At 43.8% G+C, this 25,614-nt stretch overlaps 1 protein-coding gene across 5 annotated transcripts in view; it reads right to left on the bottom strand.

Annotated features, from left to right (window-relative positions):
* Positions 1–10,183: 10,183 nt before the first annotated feature.
* The window catches only part of SPATS2L (spermatogenesis associated serine rich 2 like), a 182,307-nt gene continuing 166,876 nt past the window's right edge, over positions 10,184–25,614 (bottom strand). For all 5 annotated transcript variants that reach the window (XM_047773174.1, XM_047773173.1, XM_047773172.1 and 2 more), the window contains 4 exons: positions 20,932–21,041; positions 18,288–18,390; positions 15,127–15,347; positions 10,184–11,095 (listed from right to left, as the gene is read on the bottom strand). In XM_047773174.1, coding sequence (XP_047629130.1) covers positions 10,700–11,095; positions 15,127–15,347; positions 18,288–18,390; positions 20,932–21,041 — 830 coding nt within the window. In that variant the 3' untranslated portion in view covers positions 10,184–10,699. The remainder of the gene's footprint in view (positions 11,096–15,126; positions 15,348–18,287; positions 18,391–20,931; positions 21,042–25,614) is intronic.

The following is a 25,614-nucleotide window of genomic DNA, read 5'->3' as shown; positions in this document are numbered from 1 at the left end:
AACTCCAACGACATTTTGAATTGCTGATTCATATGAGAACATATTATACTAATAGACATGTATTTTACACATAATAAACATTTATCTGGAAAGGAAATATATTTAAGATTAATCATGGATGATTCAGTCAACAGCTTGTATTTCTTTGCACCAAGTAGTTTAAGGGACATCTATAGAGCACATTTGGCCTTTATGAGAAGAGTTTTGGGAGTAACTACGGGGCCTTGGTGCAGCTGAGGTGGAAAGGGACAAACCATCTCTTAGGGGTATCAGGAGTCAAAATCAAATTCAGAATGTTCCAGTAACCTGAACATTACTTTATTTGGGTGTGGTTCCCTCAGGGTTAGGTTCATACATTTTGCCTCATACCAGACTCTGCAAGCATTAAAGAGTTGGTAACTCATCATAACCCATTGCTCTTCCTGGAAAAATAAAAAAATTTTCAAAGGAAAATGTGCTTTATAAATAGTGATTCAGTATCCTTACTTTGGAAAAGTAGGTTTGTGTGGTTGTTGGGTCAGAGGACACAATGGAAATTCTGAGTGATGAGTGGGATATATATGTATTGCTCACATAAAAAATAGAATTGACTCTGTCCTTGCAGGGAATCTGTGTTGAAAACTGCTTTGTCCTGATTAAACCTGGTTATTTATATGGTAGTGAGCCTGAGGCTGGCAGTAGGGATCTACCAAGGACTTCGTTTCATTTATATTTTTCAATAACAAATTTTTGTTCCAGTATTGCCTTAAGTTATAGTTTATAAAGTATTGTCATCTATTTTATTTCAATGTGCTGATTTTGCATTTTAGTTTCAGAACAACGTAATGAAGGCAGTCTTTTCCAATCCTTTAAAGATCAAGAAAATGAGGTTCAGCAAAGTTAAGGCTGTGCATAAAGACCCCTCTACACACACACATTTTAGCCATATAATCTGATTTCCATAGAGTGACACAGCATCACTGACCAAAGGAAAAGCTAGAAGGAGGAAGTAGATGTAAAAGTGTGAATTTGTTTAATATTTAAAGTTTTTGAGCAGGAAGGTATTATGGTATTAGATTACGTGTCTGTCTTCTGCTAGACAGGGACTCTGTCGCCTGGTACACAGTAGGCCTCCAGTAAATTGCTGACAGGGCCAACCCTTTGTCCCCCCAATTATTTTATAAAATGGATCTGGTTGCAATCTTCAAGGGGTGCAGAAACTGATTTCTGACCTTGCAGGATTTATCCTGTTAGAACAAAGGAGTTGCTGGTGAAAGTTCTTTAATTCGGTCATTATTGCTAATGACCACAATTACCATTAGTAATGACCGTAACAGTTATATAACTTGTCAGGTTGTTTAGAGTAATTCAGAGACTGTGGATCATGAAACCCCAGAGAGGTCAGACACACTGCCTGACTTCTGAGAAAGGGGAAAGGCAGTCTCTTCCTGCATTACTGCTCCTGCTAGAATTGCTGATACAATTTCCTTTTCATTCACAGACTGAATCCCATTGCTTCCTTAGCGAGTGCTCACATTGAGAAAATGGTTGATTCACTTCCCAGTCCATGGTTAAATACCATATAATTATTATCCAACTACACTTTGATTTCTAAAGAAGGAATTCATGTACAAGCATATTTGGCTGTCCCTGAGAAACTGTTTATAGAAAAATTTTATTTAAATAATATTTTGTTTTGTTTTGGTATTTTCTGTTTTTGTTTTGTTTTGTTTCAGCCTCGGCCGGGGTGTGTGGAAGTTCCCCAGCCAGGGATGGAGCCTGTGCCACAGGAGTGACCCAAGCCATCACAGTGACAATGCTAGATAATGCTAGATCTTTAACCTGCTGCACCATGAGAGAATTTCCTCAAATAGTATTTTGAATGTGCACAAAGACTGTGGTAATAAATTGTTTCATAAAGGGGAATGTGCCAACATTTCTATGAATATGAGGTGCCTTATAAAGCATTGCCTTAGTTATTACGCCTGCAATCCCTTTGAATAGCTTTAATCTACATTAAGTGAGGATGGGGAAGTAGAAAGAATGCACTTAGTAAAATGAAGGGAAACGGCTTCTACTCCAGCAAATGGAAAGTATTTTTAAATGAGTTACATATGTGTATTCCTAAGCTAACCAGGAACTTTTTAATTATGGAAACTACTGTCATTTCCCAAATGCTGAAGACTGTCAACAAGTTGCTGATTCCTCAGCCAGTGAAGAGTGAACGAGTGATTCTTTGGGGGTTTTTTTTGGTGGTTTTTTTTTTTTTTTTTTTTGCTTTTTAGGGCCACACCTGTGGCATATGGAGGTTCCCAGGCTAGGAGTCGAATCAGAGCTACAGCTGCCGGCCTACGCCAGAGCCACAGCAACGCCAGATCCGAGCTGCGTCTGCAACCTACACCACAGCTCACGGCAACACCGGATCCTTAACCCACCATGTGAAGCCAGAGATCGAACCAGAAAACTCATGGTTTCTGCTGTGCAACGATGGGAACTCCAAGTGATTCTTTGTTGAGGGCTGCCTGTTTCAATCAGATGAAATCAAATGCAGGATTTCAAGCCTGTCGTACAGCCAGAAAAGGAAACATCATGAATTAACTAACAGGAAAAAAAAAAATGTGGTTTCCAGCTGTTTTTAGAATTTCATATTCAGGGAATTTGGTTGGTGGTGCAGCCTCAGAGAGACCATTTTCACGTAGAGCCCTGTCAGCCTCATGAGCTTTGCATGGTGCACATTGTTACAGAAAAGCTAATCTTTCTTTGTTCACATGTGTTGCCTCAGACAGCCCATACACATTTCATATTCGCTAGCTAGACACGAGCTGAGGTAGGCTGGAGCTAAGACAAACAGAATTTTACAGTAACTGTCAGTCAATACTCTGTCCTACTTGTTTATTTAACAACTTTTCATTTTATAACATGGCTTCTCACACTTTCCCTTCTTTTACCCGAAAGCCCTCCACACCTTAGTAAAGTTTCGCTCAGCGACAGAGATGAATTTGGGGACCTGAAACGGAGAAGAGAAACTTGTTTTAAACAGAGAGCACTTTATAGAAAGAAAAGGTTAGCATGTTTGCTAAAGTTGGAAAAAGACAGATATTGCTGCCTTCTGAGAAGATTTCTTGAATATTTGGAGCTTCTGCTTCAATCGCAGCTCTTTCAAGAACTTATCCCTTAATTTCTTGGAAAATGTGAGAGCGCAGCTTCTATGTAGATGACATGAAAGCCCGAGGGTGTCAGAAATTGTATTATTTAGACCCCAGCTGTGGGCCGGACAGTCTGGATTTGGTAACGGAGCCTGGACCAACCAGGAACTCAGCAGAGCTGGAGGAACAGGGCAGCCTGTCCTCGCTCATCCACTGTTTGTTTTCTTCCTCTAAATCCCTCGGACCCTCCAGGTCAGGGTTTTTCAACCGTGACACAGTTGACATTTTGGACTGGATAATTCTTTATTGTGCACGACTGTACTGTGCTCGGCAGCATGTTGAGCTGCATCCCTGCCCCAGTTGTGACAATCAAAATGTCTCCAGACTTTTCCAAATGCCTCTTGGGGGTGGGGGGAGGTGACACAAAATCAATTACCCCTATTTGAGAACCATTGCTTTAGCCGGGTGGCTTAACCTGAGCAAAATACTTGTAACTGCCTCTCCTAATTGGGGGGTGTGGATGAGGAAGAGAACATTTTAGCTGTCAGTCATAGGCAGGAGTGGAGCCCTGGGAATTGAGAGAGAGGATGATACTAAAGGAAGGATGGCTCAGGCTTGCCAATTAAAAACTCCTAGTCTATCTCCCTTAGATTTCTGGTTTTGGTATAATATTAGATACATTTTTGGTTGCCACTCTAACCAAGCAACTATCGAATAAAAACCAAGATGTATTCTTCTAAGCTCTTTATATATTAACATTATTATTATTATTTGTCTTTTTGTCTTTTTAGGGCCATACCCGCAGCATATGGAGGTTCCCAGGCTAGGGGTCCAATTGGAGCTACAGCTGCCGGCCGACACCACAGCCATGGCAATGCAGGATCCGAGCCATGTCTGTTACGGATGCCACAGCTCATGGCAATGCTGGATCCTTAACCTACTGAGCAAGGCTAGGGATCGAACCCATGTCCTCATGGATGCTAGTCGGGTTCATTAACTGCTGAGCCATGATGGGAACTCCTCATATTAACTTATTTAATACACCAACCCTAGGATGTTGGTGGATTATTATTATCACCATTTTATTTTTTTATTTTTTATTTTTTGTCTTTTTGCCTTTTCTAGGGCTGCTCCCATGGCATATGGAGGTTCCCCTGCTAGGGGTCGAATCGGAGCTGTAGCTGCCGGCCTACACCACAGCCACAGCAATGCAGGATCCGAGCCTCGTCTGCAACCTACACCACAGCTCACAGCAACGCCAGATCCTCAACCCACTGAGCAAGGCCAGGGATCGAACCCGCAACCTCATAGTTCCCAGTCGGATTCGTTAACCACTGAGCCACGATGGAACTCCTATTATCCCCATTTTACAGGTGGGGAAACTGAAGCACAGAGGGGTTTGGTAAGCTCCCCAGCATCCAGTATAAGGCAGAGGCAGGAGCCACATGCATGTCATCTTCCTTGAGTCCAGGCCCTTAAACCCTGTTTTAGACCCCTTTTTAGACCCCTTGTGATAGGAGCTTGCCACTCCCCAGACAAGAGCTAGATAGGACATAGAGGTGTCTGTGTGCTGCAGAGCTATGATTTATTTGTCAAACACTATTCTTTTTTTTTTTTTTTTTTTTTTTGCTTTTTAGGGCCACACCCAAAGTATATGGAAGCTCTCAAGCTAGGGGTTGAATCTGAGCTATGGCTGCTGGCCACAGCCACGGCCACAGCAACACGGGATCCAAGCCGCATCTGCGACCTACACACACCACAGCTCATGGCAGTGCTGGGTCCTAGACCCACTGAGCGAGGCCAGGGATTGAACCCCTATCCTCATGGATACTAGTTGGATTCATTTCCACTGCACCCCAGCAGGCAGTCCATATGTGTCAAATACTCTTAAAGGGCTTTCTAAGGATATCAACTCTTTGCCTCCTGGTTCCAAACCTGCTCTTCACTGCCCTGCTTGTGATCCTGGAGCTGGACCCCATAAGCGCTTCCCTTTAGCTGACCGGCTTTGTCACTGGAGGGTCAGGGCAGGAGGAGCACATGCCCCTCTGTTCTTGTTCCTGCAGCAGGTACCTGGTTGGGGGTGTGGGACCCCCACAGGCCCAAGTTACACCAGTAGCTGCAGCTTCCAGTCCTGTGGGTCTCCCTGCTGACTCCCCAGATTACTGGACAGCACTCCTGCTGGAAGCTTCCTGCCAAATTCTGCTGGCGCCCCAGCAGGAGTCCCAAGGAGTTCAGTGTCACCCCTGCTGGTGGAACCTCCATGGCTTGGCCTCCATGGGTTGACCTCCCCATTCCTTGGGGAAAGCTCCCCAGTGCCCTGAGTGGGCTTCTTGCTGGCTAGCACCTCAGTGAGCTTTTTGGTCTCTAGTGCCACAGCCATCCCCTCCCCAGCAGGGTCAGAACCTCAGCCTTGGGGGGCAGGGATGGGCAGGGGTGGGAGGCTCTCCCAAACTTGTTCTTTCTTCTGTCTCAAGCTCTAGTATAACCATCCCATTATCTGCTATTCTGTTTTCCTCAATTACTAATCCCTTGTTATTATTGCTTCTTATATACATTACATTTCTCTCTGTGTAAACTTCCTCATATAAATTTATGAAGTGTCCCCATTCACATTACTCTGTGGTTACTGTCTCCATACAAAGTGCCAGGCATTATTCCAAAATACTTTGCAAATATTAACTTATTCAACCCTTGGAGACAAACATGGTTACTGGTCCCATTTACCCACGGACGTATTGAGATGTTGAGAAATGCACCCAGGTTTACCCAGGCAGGAGGTGGCAGGGCTCAGGTGTGAATGCAGGCAGTCTGCAAGGGTTGGAACTTAGCTGCTCTGCTCTCTTCTCATCTTCTCTAGGCTTGACTTACTGCACTATTTTGAACAAGCCATTTAGACTCCAGAATTTTCTAGAGGTATTAGAGTTGGTCATTCTTTCATGTCTGCCCTCTCTTCCTTATATTTATTAAGTATCTACTGTCTGTCTGGCTTTAGCAGTGGGATAACGATGGTATTTGATCAGCTTTTTACATAATAATAATAATTTACCGAAAGTGTCTTCTCTCAAAAGCCTAGGAATGGGTGAATCTAACTCAAACGTAAGCACCTGAAGTTACGGTAGTTTTCAGTTTTTGACAGGAAAGGCTTTTTACATTTACTTTCTGTAGAGATTCTTTGGTCATTGTTGCAGTCGTGGTTCTGAAATATATATATAAATATATATGTATGTATTTTTTTTTCTGCCAGAAATCTACATACTCTCTCAAACAAATTTGCCGTTGAATTTAATTTTCTAAAAACTGTGTGTGGTAAATTCTCCCGTGAAATTTGAACTCAGTGGTGGCACAGAAAGCACCTCTGAGCTCTGGGAAGAAGCAGAGTTCACAAACAAGGGGGCTCTGAAAATCACCAAAAAGATTTATGAGAACCTTGTGCATTCTCTGATAGTGTAACTGGGTCCAGACAGAGCGCCTTTGCCTGAGGGGCTGCTGTAATGAGATTAAACTCTGGTTTGGGCTGATCTGCCTCCAAGGACTGGGGACTTGGCTTTTGGAAACTAAGAATAGACAGAAACTTCCTTGGGATTTATAAAGGTTTGTTGGAAAAAGCAAAGGAATGAAAACAAAATTCTTTTAAAGTTTGCAATGAATAATATTAAAATGGTGCTTTAAGTTCTTGAGGTAACAAGAGACACTCTGGGACCTAGCAACTCTTTATATTTTTTCTCACCAAATTTGACCAGTTAAGGTAGCTCAGCACTTTCAGGAAAATGGCAGAGCAGTGTACTAGTCAGCTGAACAATAATTATTTATTGTTATTTTTACTATTTATTTTTTAATACGGCTACACCCATGGCATATGGAAGTTCCCAGGCTAGAGGTCGAATTGGAGCTGCAGTTGCCAGCCTATGCCACAGCCACCTCCACACCAGATCTGAGCGGCACCTGCAACCTATGCCACAGCTTGTGGCAACTCTGGATCCTTAACCAACTGAGCAAGGCCAGGGATCAAACCCACATCCTCATGGATACTAGTTGGGTTCTACCCAATGAGCCACAATGGAAACTCTCTTATTTATTACCTTTTGCTATTACATAGTTTATTAAGGAAATTTGGGAGCAAGTGACTGTTTTTTCTTCCCTCTTTAGCTTCATTTTTTTTTTTTGGTACTTGGGGGAATCCTAGCCCATTTATACCTGAATCTTAGGTGTGGGGTCTGAAGCAAATATGGTTTAAAAAAGGTGCCATTTCGTATTTTATGGCTGCTATCCCTGGAATGTCTGCTGAGAAATGAAAATATTACCATCTCTAGACACAAGAGGGCACTCTAAACAGGCAGCATGGGATATAGCATCTTTAAAGGGAGGGATGGAGGGAAGGAGAAAGCTTAGTCAAAGGTAGTGTTGAATTCAGGCACTTCCCCATCAATTACTCTTATCCCCCCACCCCACCCCACCCGCAGAAAAAAACCTGCCTTGCCCTAGGAAAAGAGCTGTCCAGGCCTTGGAATCCCTGTTCTTATGGTTAAATGGAGAGTGAGGCTTTCAGAGTCGGAATCCCCAAATCTCTCACTTTGGCAAAAATCTTCAAGTCGCTTTTGCTCTTCGAACTTTCTCCACTAACCTCATTTGATGTCTTGTCCCTAAGAATGTTAAGTTAAAAATCTCTTTTTGAAATGCCAGCAAAATTGAACTGAGCTTTACATTGGATCTAGAGTGTGTTTCATGTGTCTTTCCCCGAACTCTTGTATGGCCTTTACTGAGGGTGAATTTTGTTCCAACTTGTGTTTAACTTTCTGAGCTTTGCTGCCTTCAGCACCCCTAGAATAGGCTCACTGGGACAGAGCTGGAGTATGTAGAGATTCTCAAATAAAATATAAAAGTGGAATGTCGTTGGGAACTCCCTGTTGAGGTCCCAATTACATGCCTTTAACACATGGTCTTGCTGGTCCAATGTAGGTGAGTTTTGAAGTGATACAGTCTTCATGGGTATCCAAATGGTTTAGCCTCTACTAGAGAAATGTCTGAGAGAGAGAAGAATATTCTTCTGGCAACTGTGTATTAACGAGAGAGATCAGTGTGTTCATGGCCCACGGATTTTTTTTTTTTTTTCCGAAGTTTAAAACATTTGAAAAGAATGGCAGAATTCAACCCAGATTTCTAGGATCACACCAATGATTCCACCAGAGCAGATGAAGATATATTATATGGTATTTCAATGGTCTGACACTGGCCCTAAAATATTGAAATGATCATTTCAAAAATGCAAATTGGTAAACGCTTACATGCCCGGCGTCTACAAGAAAGGCCAAATCCAGGAAAAAAATGTAAACAGGTTTGAATAGTTCTTAGCATTCTTTTTTGTTTCTTTTCAGCGACCTGGAGTGTTTGCTATGTGTTCGGGAATGTGACTGAGCTTTCTTAACCCCAAGAACAACGTGAGTGGATGTGTCAAGGTTTGGGGGTGGGGGCATCCGAAAGCAGGGGTGCTCTGACCTGACAGATCCATCGCTTTCCTGTTTCGAGACTCGTTTGACTCATCTTTGAAGCTGTCCCATTTAAACTGCCATTTTTCTGTGGGGAGCCAAGTCTTGGTATACAAAATTTGTGCAAAGTCCTTCTGTCTTGTAGAATATAAATCCAGGGCCTCAGATGGAATAAACGGTCCTGAACATTTATCTTTCTTATTTGAACAGACGACTCTTCCTTCCTTCCTGGAATGTGACTTAACATTTAGAATTCCTATTAAATCTTCGAGTACACCCAGAGATCTCAGAAAGTTCTCTCCGGGGAGAGCAAACATCCTCCCGCACTTGGCAAAAGAAGAAATGGATGCTTGCGTGGTGTGCAGGCTCAGCTGCTCAGGGCTGCTCCGTGGAAGAGAACCACTGAACCTGGGCTGCCAGAGAAAATGTTAACATTGAACTGAAAATAAGCATTTGAACTCAAAAGAGGCCAACAAATCTGTAAGACACGTGGAAATTTGATGGATGCAGTGGCCAAACTCAATTGCTTTGTACTCAAAGACAGAGCCCTTGGAGTTACTCAGGGTGTGTCCCCTACCCCCACTCCTATATCTAGTCTCTCTCAGTAACAGGAGTCCTTGTCCACACATCCTTGTGCTTCTGGGGGGCCAGCCACATCCCGGCTTGTGGGGTGGGCTCTGATTAGTCTATGCTAATTAGCACATCTCATTTGCTGATCAGTCTCGGGACAAGCCTACCAGTTGTCTGGGCCAATGATATGCAAGACCCTTGCTGGACTTCTGAGAAAGATACCTGCTCCATGGGGATGCTGCCTGGAGAGCTTCTTTTCTTCTGGACAGTGCAGGAGATGGACGTGAATCTGAGGAGTGAGGCAGCTTTCTGCCACCATTCTGAACATAATGTCAGCCTAAGGAGAAAGGGAGTGCTGAGATAATCAGAAGAAAGGAGCTGGAGTCCTGATCCAACTGGACCCGAGGCATACCATGACATTGGGCTGTTCAGTCACAGAACCAATACTTTTGTGTGTGTGTGTGTTTTCTAGGGCCACACCTGCGGCATATGGAGGTTCCCAGGCCAGGGGTCTAATCGGAGCTATAGCTGCCGGCCTCCGCCAGAGCCACAGCAACTCGGATCCAAGCGGTGTCCTTGACCTACATCACAGCTCACGGCAACGCCAGATCCTTAACCCCCTGAGCGAGGCCAGGGATCAAACCCACAACCTCATGGTTCCTAGTCGGATTCATGACAGAGACTGAGCCACAACCAGGACTCCCAATACTTTTCCTTTATTGTTTAAACTAGGCTGAGCTGAGGTTTATGTGACTTGCAGCCAATACTTCCATCCTATCACGTGGTGTCTGAGATGACTGGGGTGTTACATCCATCTATATGCGTGTAAGGTACTGGCAGGGCCATTATGAGGCATTCTTTGTTCCGATAGGATACTTGTCCCCAGAGAAACTGTATTGTATGGAGCTCTGTGCCACAACCTCTAGTCTCTAGAGTTCTCTTGAAAGTACTACATGTACATTTGATCACAAAGTGGGCCTGAATTAAAAAAAAAACAGCCAGGTATCAAATGCAGCATATTTTAATTTGTTTCAAATAAAGCAATATATGTATATATATATTTTTCAGAAAAACACCAGATGTTAAATTCTACAAAAGCGCACGTGTCTTCAGCAGATCATGTTTGTCTGATCAATAAGAATTTTGTTTTCCACATTAACTCTCTAAAGACGATCAATGGATTGACGTCACTGCTACAACATAGGTTGCTACTGAGCCTCTGATCTGTAGCCACAACCTCCATTTTCCTAACAAATGAGTAAATACTGCCTGGCTAAAATGCTGCAATGTCCTGATGAGAAAAAGCGCCAACAGATCAAGCAAAGCCATGGAAGATATGAAGCAAGCTAGAGCTGATTATTAGAATTAGTAAAAATGATTAAGACAGGATGCCACAGCCGTACAGGGTTTGTAGATTCAGACTGACTCTCTTTTGGCAGCGAACTGGGTCAGCACCTCGGGCGGGGATCCAAGACTGAGTGAAAACTGCTTTTCTTTCTTTCCTTTTTTTTCTCTCCGAGCTCAGGCCACCAATGTCACAGCTGGGACAGAGAGGACGGCAGCCTCCGTGGAAACTTCTATTCTCGTGGGGCAGAGATTGCACTGTGAAACCCTGGAGACGTTTCCCCGGAAAGGCCTGGCTTCCGAGTTGTCTGCAGCGTGCTGCCTTCGCCGGGGCTTTTCTGGATGGGCCGGGGCCTCGGGGGTCTTTGTCCCCAAAGAGGCTTCTTGGTTTTTGGCGCCGCCCTTGTTTTTGGGACGGAAGCCGTTGTGTGGCTGTCTTCTGTGTTCATGGCGGTTGTTGCCTTTCCCCATCGGGTCGGTGTCGTTACCACTGCCCTGTGGCTTGGCAGATCCGTTCAGCCTGTTGTTGTGATACTGCGGATTAAATCTTCGTCGTTGACTAGCAGATCCATTCTACCAAAAAAAAAAAAAAAAAAAGTAGGCATTAGATGCCAACAAACCCCAGAAGACATCAGGGAAACGAAATCTCTAAGCCCCAGGTAAGCTTTTTTATACCCCAGCAGAATGTGACGACATGCAGATGAGGTCAAGCTGATAAAAATCCTCAACTGTGAAACAGCAATAGACTGTCTTGTAAATGGAATGCCAAGAAAATCACTGATGTTGAAAGAGAGGCTACGGGAGTATAAGGTAGAAAATTCAAGAACCAGGCCAAATAAAACCCAGAAAGTATGCTTGAAATAAAATAGAATGAAATGTAACACAGAGGTAGGGAAATGATGATTCTCTAAGCATTCCTGGGACATTCTGTATAGCTATGAATACGAATTCTCATGACATATATACATATATGTAAAATTCTGTTAGTAATTTTTCATCTCTAATGCAGCTTTTCTATTTGAAATAAAATACAAACACCACATTTCAGAAATACTATCTTGGATAAATACAGGGATGATGAGGTGTCCCTGGTAGATCTTGCAGCAGTAACGTGTATTTTCTTTTTTCTTTTTTTTTTTTTGTCTTCTTAGGGCTGCAGCTGAAGCATATGGAGGTTCCCAGGCTAGGGGTTTAGTTGGAGCTACAGCTGCTGGCCTATGCCCCAGCCCCAGCAACACCAGATCTGGCCTATGCCATAGCCACAGCAACGAGAGATCTGAGCCAAGTCTGTGACCTACACCACAGCTCATGGCAACGCTGGATCCTTAACCCACTGAGCAAGGCTAAGGATTGAACCCACGTCCTTATGGATACTAGTCAGGTTCATTAACCACTGAGCCACAAGGGGGAACTCCTCACACCTCTATTCCTAAACTTTTTGTGGTTCTCCACCAACGAATTTTGAAGCATCAGACTGAAAAACCCACACCCTCAACAAATCAGCGACCAAGAAAATAAATGGATGAGTAAAAAGGAAGCAGTGGGGTAGCCTGTGTGTCCTTGAACGAGAGAAAGGTTTCTTTTTTTTTTTTTTTGGTCTTTTTGCCATTTCTTGGGTCGCTCCTGCGGCATACGGAGGTTCCCAGGCTAGGGGTCTAATCGGAGCTGTAGCCACCAGCCTACACCAGAGCCACAGCAACATGGGATCTGAGCCACGTCTGCAACCTACACCACAGCTCACGGCAACGCCAGATCGTTAACCCACTGAGCAAGGGCAGGGATCGAACCCCCAACCTCATGGTTCCTAGTCGGATTCGTTAACCACTGCGCCACGACAGGAACTCCAGAGAAAGGTTTCTGAATTCCTTGAGGTCAAGGATAGCAAGTTATTGGGTGCTTAAGCGTGCTGGGCACCAGGCAAGAGGCCTCACCCTACGTCCTGCATTTATCATCACAGTCACCTTTTAAGAGAGCTATTATGTGCTTCATTTTATAGATGAGGACACGGGCTTTAAGGGACTTGCCCAAAATCTTCGGTTAGAAAATGGTTCCCACTTCACGTATTCCCTCCTGACAAGATTCATAAGTCGTGTGTGACATGAACACAGACCTTTTCTTGAAAATCAAACCTCTACTGCGAAAATACGTGATTTTATGCGTTACAGATACATAAAGTGCTTCATTTGTGCATTGTGACTGGATGGTGCCAGTGCAGGGCAGACCTGCCCCTGGTTCCTCAGGGCCCAGGCCCACGTACCATGCCTCTGAATATTGTCTCTTCCCCTCTCTGGCTCGTCCTGCCCTGTGAGGAGCCTTACATACTGGAGCGCGAACACTCCAGCCTGCACATCTGCGCTTCAGCCACACACCTGCATATACTCACTCTTTGGACCTAGGGGTATGCAGACTGGTAGTGGGGCCAGCCCTCCGGGTGGTGAATCCAGGGATGCAGTCTAAACAGACCCTGAGAGTAAGGGTGGGGCCATTTGGGAATAGAATTCCAGGATCTTGAGTACTTGGAGCCCTTCCAGAAGGGAGAGTGTAGATTCTAGGTAATCACATCTTGGTCTCACTCCATAGGGAGGGCCGTGGGCCGTGGCTGGGCGAGGACCACGAGGCTTCACTCTAAAGCACAGGGCCCAGGACCCAGGCCCTTCTCAGGCTCAGATATACTTTTATTTTTATTTTTATTTTTTTAATTTTAATTTTTGGCGTTCCTGTCGTGGCTCAGTAGTTAATGACTCCAACTAGGAACCATGAGATTGTGGGTTCGATCCCTGGCCTTGGGTTCGAAGGATCCGGCATTGCCACGAGCTGTGGTGTAGGTCGAAGACTTGGCTCGGATCTGGCGTTGCTATGGCTGTGGGTTGCGGGTGTGGGCCTAGAAAAGGCAAAAAAATAAAAATAAAAAAATAAATAAAAAATTAAAATTTTTGTTTTGTTAGGGCTGCACCCTGAGCACATGGAGGTTCCCAGGCTAGGGGTCCAACTGGAGCTGTAACCACCAGCTACAAAGCCACAGCAATGCTGGATCTGAGCATTGTCTGTGACCTACACCACAGCTCATGGCAATGCTGGATCCTTCACCCACTGAGTGAGGCCAGGGATCAAACCCACATCCTAATGGATGCTAGTTGGGTTCATTTCCACTGAGTCGATGGGAACTCCTCAGATATATTTTTAAATTTAAATGAGTCATCGCCTGCAGTGCTTTGCTAAAAATGATAAAACAGGGAGCTGAAAAAGTTATCTACATGGATAGCATTTAATCTGGCCTCCCTTGTTTTTGAAGAAATTGTGACAGAAATTCAGACTAAATTTTGGACTTAATTTTAGTATGGGGTTTAATGAGCAAAGAACAAAAAGCTGTGAAGATGTATTTGGATGGCAAGTGAACTGGATTTTATGATGATCTTAAATCTAAGGATGTATGAAATACTCCTTGTCAGAGTGCTATTTTAAAGTTCATGAAGCTATGTGGGGCCAGAGACATGCCTGCCCAAATCACTAATGAGAATTCTAAAAGACCAAGGCCACACAATCCAACAGGGCACTTGTTAGAAATCCAACACTTTGAAATGCTTAACAACAAAAAAAAAGTCTCTTTATTCAAGCTCTCTTCCTTAGAGCTCATGAAAAACGTCTTTTTACAGCATGTCCAACTTCTGAATCATCAAATCCCATTTCTTGTTCCTTCTCTATCGATAAGGGGGAAAGCACTTCTCAAGGATTTAGTGGAGAAGTAGAAGGAGAGAAGCCTGTCCTTTGGACACTTCTATTTTTAGGGCCTGTAGTAGATAAGAATTAATAATGTCATCTTGAAATGGATTTTCTTTACTGAAAGCCCAAGAGAAGAAAGAGAAGTTTGAGCTACCTTTGGCCTCTTATAAATACACAAAACATAAATGGGGATTAAAAAATCTTAAAGGAGTTCCCGTGGTGGCTCTGCAGAAACAAACCTGACTGGTATCCATGAGGATGCAGGTTCGATCCCTGGCCTCGCTCCATGGGTTAAGGATCCGGCATTGCCAAGAGCTGCAGTATAGGTCCGACATGGCTTGGATCTGGCATTGCTGTGGCTGTGGTGTAGGCCGGTGGCTACAGCTCCCATTGGACCCCTAGCCTGGGAACCTCCACATGCAGCAGGTGCAACTCTAAAAAAGAAGAAAATTTGTTTAAAAGAAAATCTTTAAAAAAAACATGCTGGATTTCTTCCAGTAGTGTCAATGGCCAGGTTCTGAATCTTGTCCCCATGTCTGTGTGAGTCCCTGCCACGTGTGGGCCAGTTATGGGGACCAGGGTTGTCCTCAAGACTTGAGAAGAGCTGTCTCACTTGCTAATGCTGTCAAGTGTGAGAAGATCACTTCCTCCACAGGGGTAAGTGCTTATGACATGGGGTCTGGACGGACCAGGGAGCTTGGTGAGGCCAGCCAGGCAGATGGCGGCTCTGGAGGTCAGGCTGCTGCTGGGGATGGGCGGAGCCTGGGTGTGACAAGCAGTGGCTGTTTTCTGCAAACATGCGGAGTGGTTTCTTTCCCAGGAAATGCACCAGGGTCTGTGGGACCCTGGGAGGCAGTGCAAGGTGGCCTCCCTGGACAGTGTACCTGCTTATTAGCCGGTGCGGTCTGGTGAGAGCTGTCCGCAGTGCTGGGAAGGTTGCTCGCCATTTTGGGGTTTGCTGCCTTCCCCTCAGAGGGCTTGGTGTGACTGGATGATTTTCGGGTGAAGTTACTCTGTTTTCCAGAGGTGGTTGCGTGAGCGTTCAGCAGCGGCAGCAGGGAGCTGCAGGGAGTTCTTGAGGAATAGTTGTTCTTTGGATGTGTAACTGCAACAAGAAAGTGCTTGGTGTTAGGGGCTGTGCCATGAATACAGCAGCCTCAATAATCCACTAGGAGACAAAGAAATTTGGCAAGAGCTTCATAAAAACATCAAGGAAAGGTTTTTTTTTTTTTTTCTTTCTGAAAGATGTTTGAAAAGGCGTCTTGGTGCTTGGAGATGACCAAATATAGGGTTAGGGTTAGACTTAGGGTTAGGGTTAGGGTTAGATTTAGGGTTAGGGTTAGGGTTAGATTTAGGGTTAGGGTTAGATTTAGGGTTAGGGTTAGACTTAGGGTTAGGGTTAGGGTTAGATTTAGGGTTAGGGTTAGACAGGGTTAGGGTTAGGGTTAGACTTAGGGTTAGGGTTAGACTTGTTAGGGTTAGGGTTAGGGTTAGACTTGTAGGGTGAGGGTTAGGGGTAGACCAAATATATTCTTTGAGAATTACTAAACAGCATAGTCATTTAAGATGGGAGACATTTATAGGGAATAAAGTTGCTATCTGAGCAACTTTAATGTTATTCCTGAGGTTAGAACCATCAAGGGAAGAAGGATAAGTAAATTCTGAAGTGCCCTTTCAGCCCTCTCCACAAATGCACTCTGCCTCTTGGGTTCCCCATTACCAAACCCTTTTTTGCCATTCTTGTCAGATCCCTAGAGCAGTTTGTGTTGCAGCACTGCTGAAAAACCTAGAGGTACACAGACACCTTGCACACCAGAGCCAGGGTATTCTGAGAGCATGGGAATGGGTGATGTTGGGTGTCAGGAATCTTGTTACCCAGGGTTGTGAGTATCCCTCAACCTCAGGGCCAGCCCTGCCAGCCCCAAAGGTGCCCCAAAGCATCTTGTGTAGTCCGTTAGAGGTACATTATCTGGCTTTTTATCAATTCCATTTTTGACAGCCCCACTGTAAATCTGCAACAATCCAATGCAAAAGTCAACACAGGCTAATCAGAGCCGCGGCGGGGCTCGGGCAGATCTGTTCAATGTTTATTATCACCCTTCCTGCTGGTTTTGAAAGGGGTGCTTTCTGATAGGATGGTTTCATGTGATTATGCTGCATTAAGGCTGGAGGGAATCAATTCAAGGATATAGTCATGATTTCCCTCACACAGTTCACCAGAACTGGACTGCCAGGCTGGACAGCAAGACCTCTGAATCTTGAAAAAAATTGTCACCAGTTTTTAAAAGCAATTTTCTCTGCTACCTGTGTTGGATCAGACTTAATCCTGGCATTCTTCCCGAGGATTTGGAGTGTGAGAAGGGATCATGGAACATTAGACATGGAAAGGACAGGGATGTATTTCTAGTCCCTTCATTTTACAGGTAAGGTGGGATGGCACACTGGGGGCTGTCCAGACATGACCAGGGGATTTGAGTGGCTCTTGGGCTAACTAGATTCGCTTTCTTGGCCAGGGGGGCTGGAGGGGGGAACACATTGCTATTTCTGGTTCAGTAGCTGTCGGCTTTCAATGTGCTCTCAACAAAGCTGAGAAGGAAAGGGCCTTTCGAAGAACTATTGTCTCCAACATGGGAGGCTCCAAATTCCAATGTGGACACTTGGGACTTGGGGAGGGATGGTTCCTCCCGCTAGATGGCACTGGAAGTGCTCTGGAGGAGAGCAGGTGATGCTGGATGGCCCTCCCCGCCTCAGGCGGTGACAGAGGCTCTTGGCATCAGGGTCTCACCCATTATCAGGCTGAAGTGGAAACGAGGCGGGGGGGGGGGGCAGTTAAATCTCCTCCAACCAGATAGTCTGGTTTTTTAGAAGATGGGGGCAAAATCTAGGGATGGATCATGGCCAATGAGATTCTTTCATAAGGAAGGGAGTACATAGAAAAAAAGGAAATAATTTAAAAGAGATGCAGCCCCAAATTCAGATCATTGCCTAAGATATGTGAACAAAGATGCTCGCAGCAGTGTTGTTTTAACAGTGAAAAACTGGAAGCAACCCGAATGTCAACAATCAAGGGGCTGATTATGTCAGTTGTACTTAAATAAATTATGGGTTAAATATACTGGCATGGGAACATGTCAGCCGCGTATCGCGAAAGGATAAAAGCAAATTCTCTTACTATGTATGTCATGGAATATATAGTACATGATAGGATGTAGGATAATTACATACACTATATAATTTGCACAGTTGGTTATAGAGGCATATAAAGTGTGAGGGTTCCACAAAAGTAATGTCACCTTCTATTTAATATAGTTCTGTAATTTTTAGATCAAGCTTATATTTTTTTCTACTCAGAAGAAAAAAGCAATTCTCACTTTGCAAACCAGTGCATCCAAATCTCAGTCTTTCAGCTCGCTATGAGGCTATGGATATTCCATGTCCTTCACCAGTCCTTCTTTCCTCCTTGAGGCTGTCCTTGAAGCCACTTTAGTGCTCATTCCCACCTCCCCTGGCGGGTGGGCTGGAGTAGGGGGGAAAGGATCAGCCAATCGTGCTGCATGTTAACTGCTCTAATTAAAGGAGAGGCTCAGGCAGTGCTGGGCAGTGTATGCACGTACACACACACACACACACACACACACACACACACACGACAGCTGGACCCTTCACGACAATAGCCCATTGTTTCCAGACTTATTAGAGAGATTCGCTCTCCTGTAACCCATCTCTGTAGAACCAGGCTGTTTGAAATCAGAAAGGCGGTTGATCTGGCAGCACTTAAGAAAAGTTTGCAAAAGGTATACACTAGTTGACCTGTTCTGTTCCACGTAATAAATCCTGGGGATTTAGTGATGGGCAGTGGCATTTGAAGACTGGAAGTTCAGATCTTGACATTTCTCATGACTTGTGTCATGACCTTAGATCATTACATCTCTTTAGACCTCCCTTGAGCCCCCGGGGGAACCGCACACCTGACATTTCTGAAAGCAGCTCCAAACAGCACCAAGCTTACTCACACAGAATTATTTAGCAAGTATGCAAAACTCACTTTCTCCGCAGAGCATGATTTGGGCCTTTAGCTGTTCAATGTCACAGGAGAACCGGGCAGCTTTCCCGAGCTCTTCATCATATTTACGCTCGCTGACAAAGTGCTGCAGGGAAGAGACAGGAGCCCCGTGATTACATACAGACAAGGCTGAGGCACACTGCAGACCCATCCACGCGGCTCTCCCGCCTCCACTCGTGGTGTGAATGCATCCCCAGGTGGGAAGCGTGCCAACTCCATCCCTGGGAGGCTCTGTTAAAGCCGGCTTGGTTTTGACCTGCCTTGAGAATGATCACCATTTTGCTCTGGGAATATATGTGGATCCTGGCTTTCCCTTGCCTGGGCTGAGACAAAGCTGTGACAAGGGCAAAAATATGCGTCTGGACTCATCGACTTAACCTTTTTGCACCCCATGCTCTCCTCCTAGCACTTCCTGTCCTGCTGCAAGTTTTTCGATTGCCTTCTGGTAGCCTTCCTAATCTGGTCAATGGCCTGCTAAGGTATCATCCCTCATGAGAAAGCATGTTATCCTTCCTAGACGTCTGTCTCCATTTTAATTGGGAATCAGGAAGTCCAGGAAGGCTTACTAACTGGAAACCATTATCTTGAATGGTAGAATTTCAAGTGCTGTTAAAGGAAGTGGGAGAGAGATTACTTTTCAATTCGTTTAAAATTAAGATCTATATGTGGACGACAGAGTGAAGAAATACAGAAACCACGATGGCTTGGTCCCTCTGCGAGTTTACCAGGGAGTTAACCAAATGTCAAGAGAGACATACCCACTGTGCACACTAGAAGGTAGTAGGTGCTTTAAGAACATAAAAGAGGAAGGAATTCTTTCCTACTGAGGAGAATGGGGAAACAGTTGTGTAAGAGGAAGCCCTGAGCTGGAACATTAAAAGAAACATTGAAAACTATTTCCCTGACATGGGCCAAATTCTTAGCTGATAATCTCATTTTCATCTGATCATATTAGTATGAAGTCAGCACTGTTATTAACTCTAATTTACAGAGGGGGAATTGAGGTTCTAAGAATTAGAGGGAATACGTAATTTATCCAAGGTTGTAAGAGCTGGGCAGTTGCACTCCAAAGCCTGGGCTGTTAACCATTTATGATGAATGGGATTTGGAGAAGTAGAAATGAAAGTGGGAAGATGAGTGGATTTCAATAGACCAGGAGCTGGCAACTTCATATTCCTCACTTGATGTTCGAACGAGGGGGAGATGGATGCTGGAATATGTACGCTGCAGATTTTATTTTGAGGGGAACAGGAGACCATAATGGGGGGGACCAGATCCGCTCTAATAGCTTGAGATTTAAGGTAGGTGACCAGGCTGGAGGGGGATAATGGAAGCAGAAAGACTAGTCAGGAGGGAAATTGCAATTGGCTGGTTGGAGGCAGCCAAGACCAGGAGAGCAAGTGAGAAGGGAAAGGCCTCTGGAACATCTCAGGACCTTCAGAAGAAGTTCATCCCCATGGGGCTCCCTTTCAAGCCAAACCAGGGCAGAGGGGACCAAAAAGTCACTTGCCACTTTCTCCTGCACTCAACCAGTTTTATGCTGGGGTGAGCAGACAATCCTACTTATAGAGCTAGCAGCAAATGTGACTGTGAAGTAGACTAGTTCCCCAGAAGTCAGCCAGAAGCTGGAATGTGTGTGCCTGTGTGTAGGTTTAGTACATTGGGGCAAAAGAGGATAAGGGAAAATTCGTAAATCATAACTTCCTATTTTGTTGTAGATCCTTATGTTTGCCTTTCTGGTAGCAATTTCTTTTTCTGGTAATTAACTGTACCCCAAGGCAGTTTCAAAGATCCAGAGCATCGGTGGGCCTGTCAATCAAGACATCTCTTGGCCAAAGGATGGATGTGACCCAAGTGGAGGCCGATCAGAATCTCTCTCCTTGGGAGTTGAATCAAATGGGGTGGCACAAGGGGTACCAGAAGATGACATCCAGAGGTCACGCACTCTGACAGTGCCCGGAAGAGAGTCTGGCAATTACTGCTGCCTACATTACCCAGATGGCTGACCGGGTTTTTGCCCAAATATGGCCTGACTTCTTCAGAGCACACTCTGCTTTGGTGAGCTATGCTTGTATGCTTTCAAATTCTACTTGTTCTTGAGGTTAGCCAGGGTCAGTTTCCGTTGTGTGCAACTGAAGAAATCCAATAAATACCTATTTGTGGGTGGTATTCTTAATAAAAGGGCAAGTAAGCTAGAAAAGGATATAGGCAAGAAGTCTCCACATATTATGCGTTCTTTAGAATCCATACTGTTAAACTAAGTTCCTACTTAGTGTGTATTCACATGTGTTTATGTGCGCACTCATGAATTACGTATAGTGAAAATAATATCCCCCATCAAAGCTATAATTTATGGTTGAATTCATTTTATTTGGGTCAGTTCCACTGACTAAGAAAATAGCTCGTACCTTCCTCGGTAATGATATATCCCTTCAACCCACAGTATATTTAAACACAGTGATTAGGTGGTTCTCTACCCTTATGTATTCTTTATTTCAACCCTGTAAAAGAGAGCAGGGTGTATGATGTTAGATCCTCAGAGAGAGGCACTCTGTGGATGCAGAACAAACATAATGGGGATCAGAACTCTGGCTCAAGGTCCAGGCTGCGATATTTTAGAACTGACCTTAATTTCTGCCCTGAGTTCGGCCAGCTGCATCTCTGCCATCTGACTGGCTAGATCAGTAAGTCTCTTTAGTTCTTCTGCTTTCTTTTGACGAGCCGTCAGGATTTCCACTGCCAAATAAGAAGGAATAATACATTAAGGCTGAAGATTTAACCATGTTAAATGACCTAATTTCTTGGAATCAGTTCTCCCTCCACAGACTGATCCCTTTGTTGGGCCAGGATTGTTTTCGGAGTTGGTCACGGGGTGGGTTTGCCCTTGGCGCTCATTACCTACCACTCATTTCCTTATGTCTTTATCCACCAAGCCCCAAACCAAACCCAATCCTTTCTGATTCACTGTACACCCACAGTCTTCCTTCATTTTCCTCACTGGTATCTGATCTCAGTTTCTTAACCAAAACATAATTTGGTTTTTTGTTTGTTTGTTTGTTTCGTTTCTGGCCACGCCTGAGGCATGTGGACGTTCTCAGGCCAGAGATTGAACCTGCACCACAGCTGTGACCCAAGCTGCTGTAATGACAACGCCAGATCCTTAATCTGCTGAGCCACCAGGGAATTCCTCGCTTACTTAATCTGGACCTTTAGATTTGTGCATTATTGAGAATAACTATCTCTAAGAAAGGAAACGTTGAAATCCTATCTAAATGACATTGCAAAGACAGGGAGTCCACCAAGTGAAAACCACCCTTCGGTTTTAGGTGAAGAATATGTGCTGTGCTATTCAATTCTAACAGCATCAAACCCTCTGAACTTTACCATGTATTCATTTAGGGCAACCAGCTGTGTTACTGAAATATGACGTATACGTTTTACTTTATTAGCTTTTTTTGTGAGCTAAAAAAATGCCTCTGCTTTTGCTACGCTGCAGATGTGTTTCCATTTTGCAACCAGAGAGAAGTTCCAGATCAGAGTGTCTTGTCTTTGTTATAGGTGTCCAAAATGGAAAAATTTCAAGGGTGAGTCAAATCCAGCTTGAGCTGGATTCATGTGCACTTTTTAGCATTTGAACATGCAGAGAAGACACGAGAGAGTTCTTGGCATCCGTATCACACACCTGTCAGGTGAACCAAAGGTTCAAGTAGAGGTAGGAGCCTTCATGTTAACTTGTGTGTGTGTGTTTCCCAAAAGATCATGGAGCTCAATGGCAATGAAACACATTGGGTGAAATTTAAATAAGAAATTGGATTTTATAATAGACAGACTTGTAATTTTCTCATGCCAGTCACGGGAATATGAATTGCTTTCATTTCTTTTGGACAAGGATTTTTGAGTTATAACAAAAGTCCATCTAACTGATATGATATGCACATTGAATTCATTGAATCCATTCTTGGCTGAGCAAGGGTCAGCTGCTTTATTAGACCAGATCCACAGCACACATCCCAGCCAAACACTGTGATTTCTTTTTTTTTTAATTAATTAATTTATTTATTTATTATTTATTTTTTTTTAGCTATTTCTTGGGCCGCTCCCGTGGCACATGGAGGTTCCCAGGCTAGGGGTCGAATCAGAGCTGTAGCCACCGGCCTACGCCAGAGCCACAGCAACGCGGGATCCAAGCCGCGTCTGCAACCTACACCACAGCTCACGGCAACGCCAGATCGTTAACCCACTGAGCAAGGGCAGGAACCGAACCCGTAACCTCATGGCTCCTAGTCGGATTCGTTAACCACTGCGCCACGACAGGAACTCCCAAACAATGTGATTTCTGATTGTAAGAGTTCTTAATTTATAAATGTCCAAAATAGTCACTTTGAAAACCCTCAAAGAAGTCAAGAGTCAATCAAGAGTTAAGATTTCCTGCAAACTATAAACCATTCTACAGACAGACTGAGAAATATATTTTTATGCTAAAACCATTGTTGATGTCAATAAAATAACTAATCTATAGCTCATAAGGCCAAATCATATGCCGATCTGCTCTAATCATACTTTGACCTCCATTTACAATCCCATGTAGCTGGGCAAAGCCTGAGCTGTGTCTGGTAGCATTCTGGAATACAGAGGAGCTGGCGAAAAACCTGTCCTGATGATGGGAGGAAAAGGAATTTCATCCGAACACAGACAGTATATTACTGAATGACTTCCTGGGTTACCCGGTCAGACAGGAAGTCACAAAAAGGTGGCCCACGGGGTACACATATTTTGTTTGGCCCACCCATTATTTTTACAAATTAACTGCCTACATTTGAAAATTAAGTGATTCCATTCGAAAGCTGGATTTCTGGCTGCTTTTAAAATACTGTTATTTCTGGCCACAGTTGGCCAGCATCCCACATGGCAACCAACCACTAGCTAGAGCTGAGAAGTCTCTGCCTTTTTTTAGATACAGCACGATGTTCAGTGTGCCCTGATCCACCACTCCCCTGCCCCTACCCCACCCTGCATGGCTTGTTAATGTTACCTGCCTGCCCTCGGAAGGCATCTCCAATATTGGCAGACACTGCACATGTAGTTCTCAGTGTCCAGGATACCTAGGACCTGGTACACAGTGGGTGCCCAATATGTTTGCTGAATGAAGGATTCCAATGAGTGAATCAATTCGTTACTTAAAAGGAATCTGCAAAGAAAGGCAGACATTCCTTTTCTACAGGGGCCACTTAATATCTAGAACTCATACCTTTGATTGATTATTTAGTTCCCATTATAATTCAACATATGGATGGGACTAAAGACTGAGAAAATGATTCTTGAGTAGGAAGATGAAACGAGATACGTCCCTCTTGCAAAGATGAATAAGAAATTCTGAAGGCCCAGCTTTGATGAGCAGCTAGTAAAGGGGTCAGCAGACCCCAAGGGATGACATGGTTAAACAGAGCTGACTTTTCTTAACATCATTTGTGAGACTGGTGACAATTAGGGGTAATTGTTCTTTTTGATTAAGTAGAACTTGGGCATTCACACCAAACAAGAGATTTTATAGAAATAGAAATAAATGGACCCTAAAATAGGAATGCAGGTGCAAGATCACCAATAAATTCTGAGTTTACACTCATGCAAATGTGCGTGGGAATGAATATTTTGCATCAGCAAGAGTTGGGATGAGTTTTACATATAGTCTCGTTAACATTTCAAAGACTTTCTTTATGAAAAAGCCCTAAAACTTGAGATCTAAAGCCAATATTCTTTAGGGGAAGCCAACATTTTCACCTCAAAAACATCAATCACAGAAGCAAAAAGCAAAAATAAAACAGATCAGTTCCAAGATTCATTGGTCCTATAATTTAAGGTAGAATAATAAGTATGTTTTGAAAGCATAATCCTTTCAGAAATATGTAGAGGGCCAGAGTTCCGTACAGCTTTAGATTTTTCACTGCATTCAAGACTCAATTAGTATTATTTTTGTGGTTTTATAAACAGTATCTGATATGCTGAAATCCATTTGCTCAAAAGAATTTATAAATTCCTTCAAGTTTCTGGAACATATTGGAAGCTCATTCATATGACTTGAACCATGGAAAATTTTAGGGCTTCTCAAATAAAACTCCTTAGCAGGGGGGCTGCTTGAAATCCTGGTGTGGTAGGCCAGGAAGTAGGGCAGAAGAAGTGCTTCAAGCACAAAGATTCCTTGAAATCCCTTTGATTCCTTAAAAATTCTTGTGAAAATTTTGCATTTTCCTTCAGAGTCGATCTTTGCTCCCGTTAATAGAAATCAACGTGTTTTGTTTTGTTTTGTTTTCCCATCTCTAGTAAATTTGACACTCCAAGAACTTGCCTGTCTAGGCCTCTGATTCCCTGGGTAGGCAAAGTTTGAGATCATAGCACTGCAGTATCCTTAGTTTCTTCATCTGTAAAATGTAATAATCATATACCCCTTGTAGGGTTATTATGGAACCAAATGAAATAGACTATGTGCACTGTTTGGAAGAGTACACTAAAAATTCCTAACTACAAATACTATTAATAAAGTGTTTTATTAATTTAATATTACTATATTATTAATATAGTCATAAAGTTTACAAAGAATATACTTTCCTCTTGTGGCAATTACATTCATGTTCATTAATCTTGGATCCCATAGCCTATAGATACTGCCTTAACTACGACAATACAATGAAGTACCCACAGTCTTCTCAGCTTTGTGTTAGGTGCTACGAGGGATAGAGGAACTTATGTTATAATTGGGGAAGTATGGTCTATATCATGTGCAGGAGATGGAAAACATGGAAATACTCTTGGGACCATAGATAAGCAAGCTCAAAATGGTGGTCGTGAAGACAGGTCAGCCCTTTGTGAGAAGAAACTCAATGGTTCCTTCTATGGGTGGAGAAGACATGGTTGACCTAGACATGTCACCTGAGAGACGCTGCATAACCCCTTTGACCTCTGTTTACTGAGGGTGCTGGACTAACTTCTCTACTGAGATGACACTGTGTCAGGTACCGTGCTCCCGAATCTTCTCCTTTTATCTTTACGGTAACTATTTGAGACAGATCCTATTCTCATGCCCCCTTTCTGATAAGGAAACTCACTTTGAGAAATTCTGAAAATAGTTAAAGGTCACACCAGCCAGTAAAGGGGTGGAGCTTGGATTTGAATTCAGTTCTGTTTGCTTCCAAGGTAAGCGACTGGCTTTCCCAGGGCTCTGGGCAGTTCTAAACCATGACCAGGATTCTTGAAGTGAGAGAAAGCCCTGTCAACCAATCCAGTCTGTTTAGCTAGCCTCAGAGCTCCACAACTG

This window comes from Phacochoerus africanus, chromosome 3 (genome assembly GCF_016906955.1).
Source record: "Phacochoerus africanus isolate WHEZ1 chromosome 3, ROS_Pafr_v1, whole genome shotgun sequence".
NCBI lineage: Eukaryota > Metazoa > Chordata > Mammalia > Artiodactyla > Suidae > Phacochoerus > Phacochoerus africanus.
Note: the sequence above shows the minus strand (reverse complement) of the source record. Positions and strands in the feature narration are given on the sequence as shown.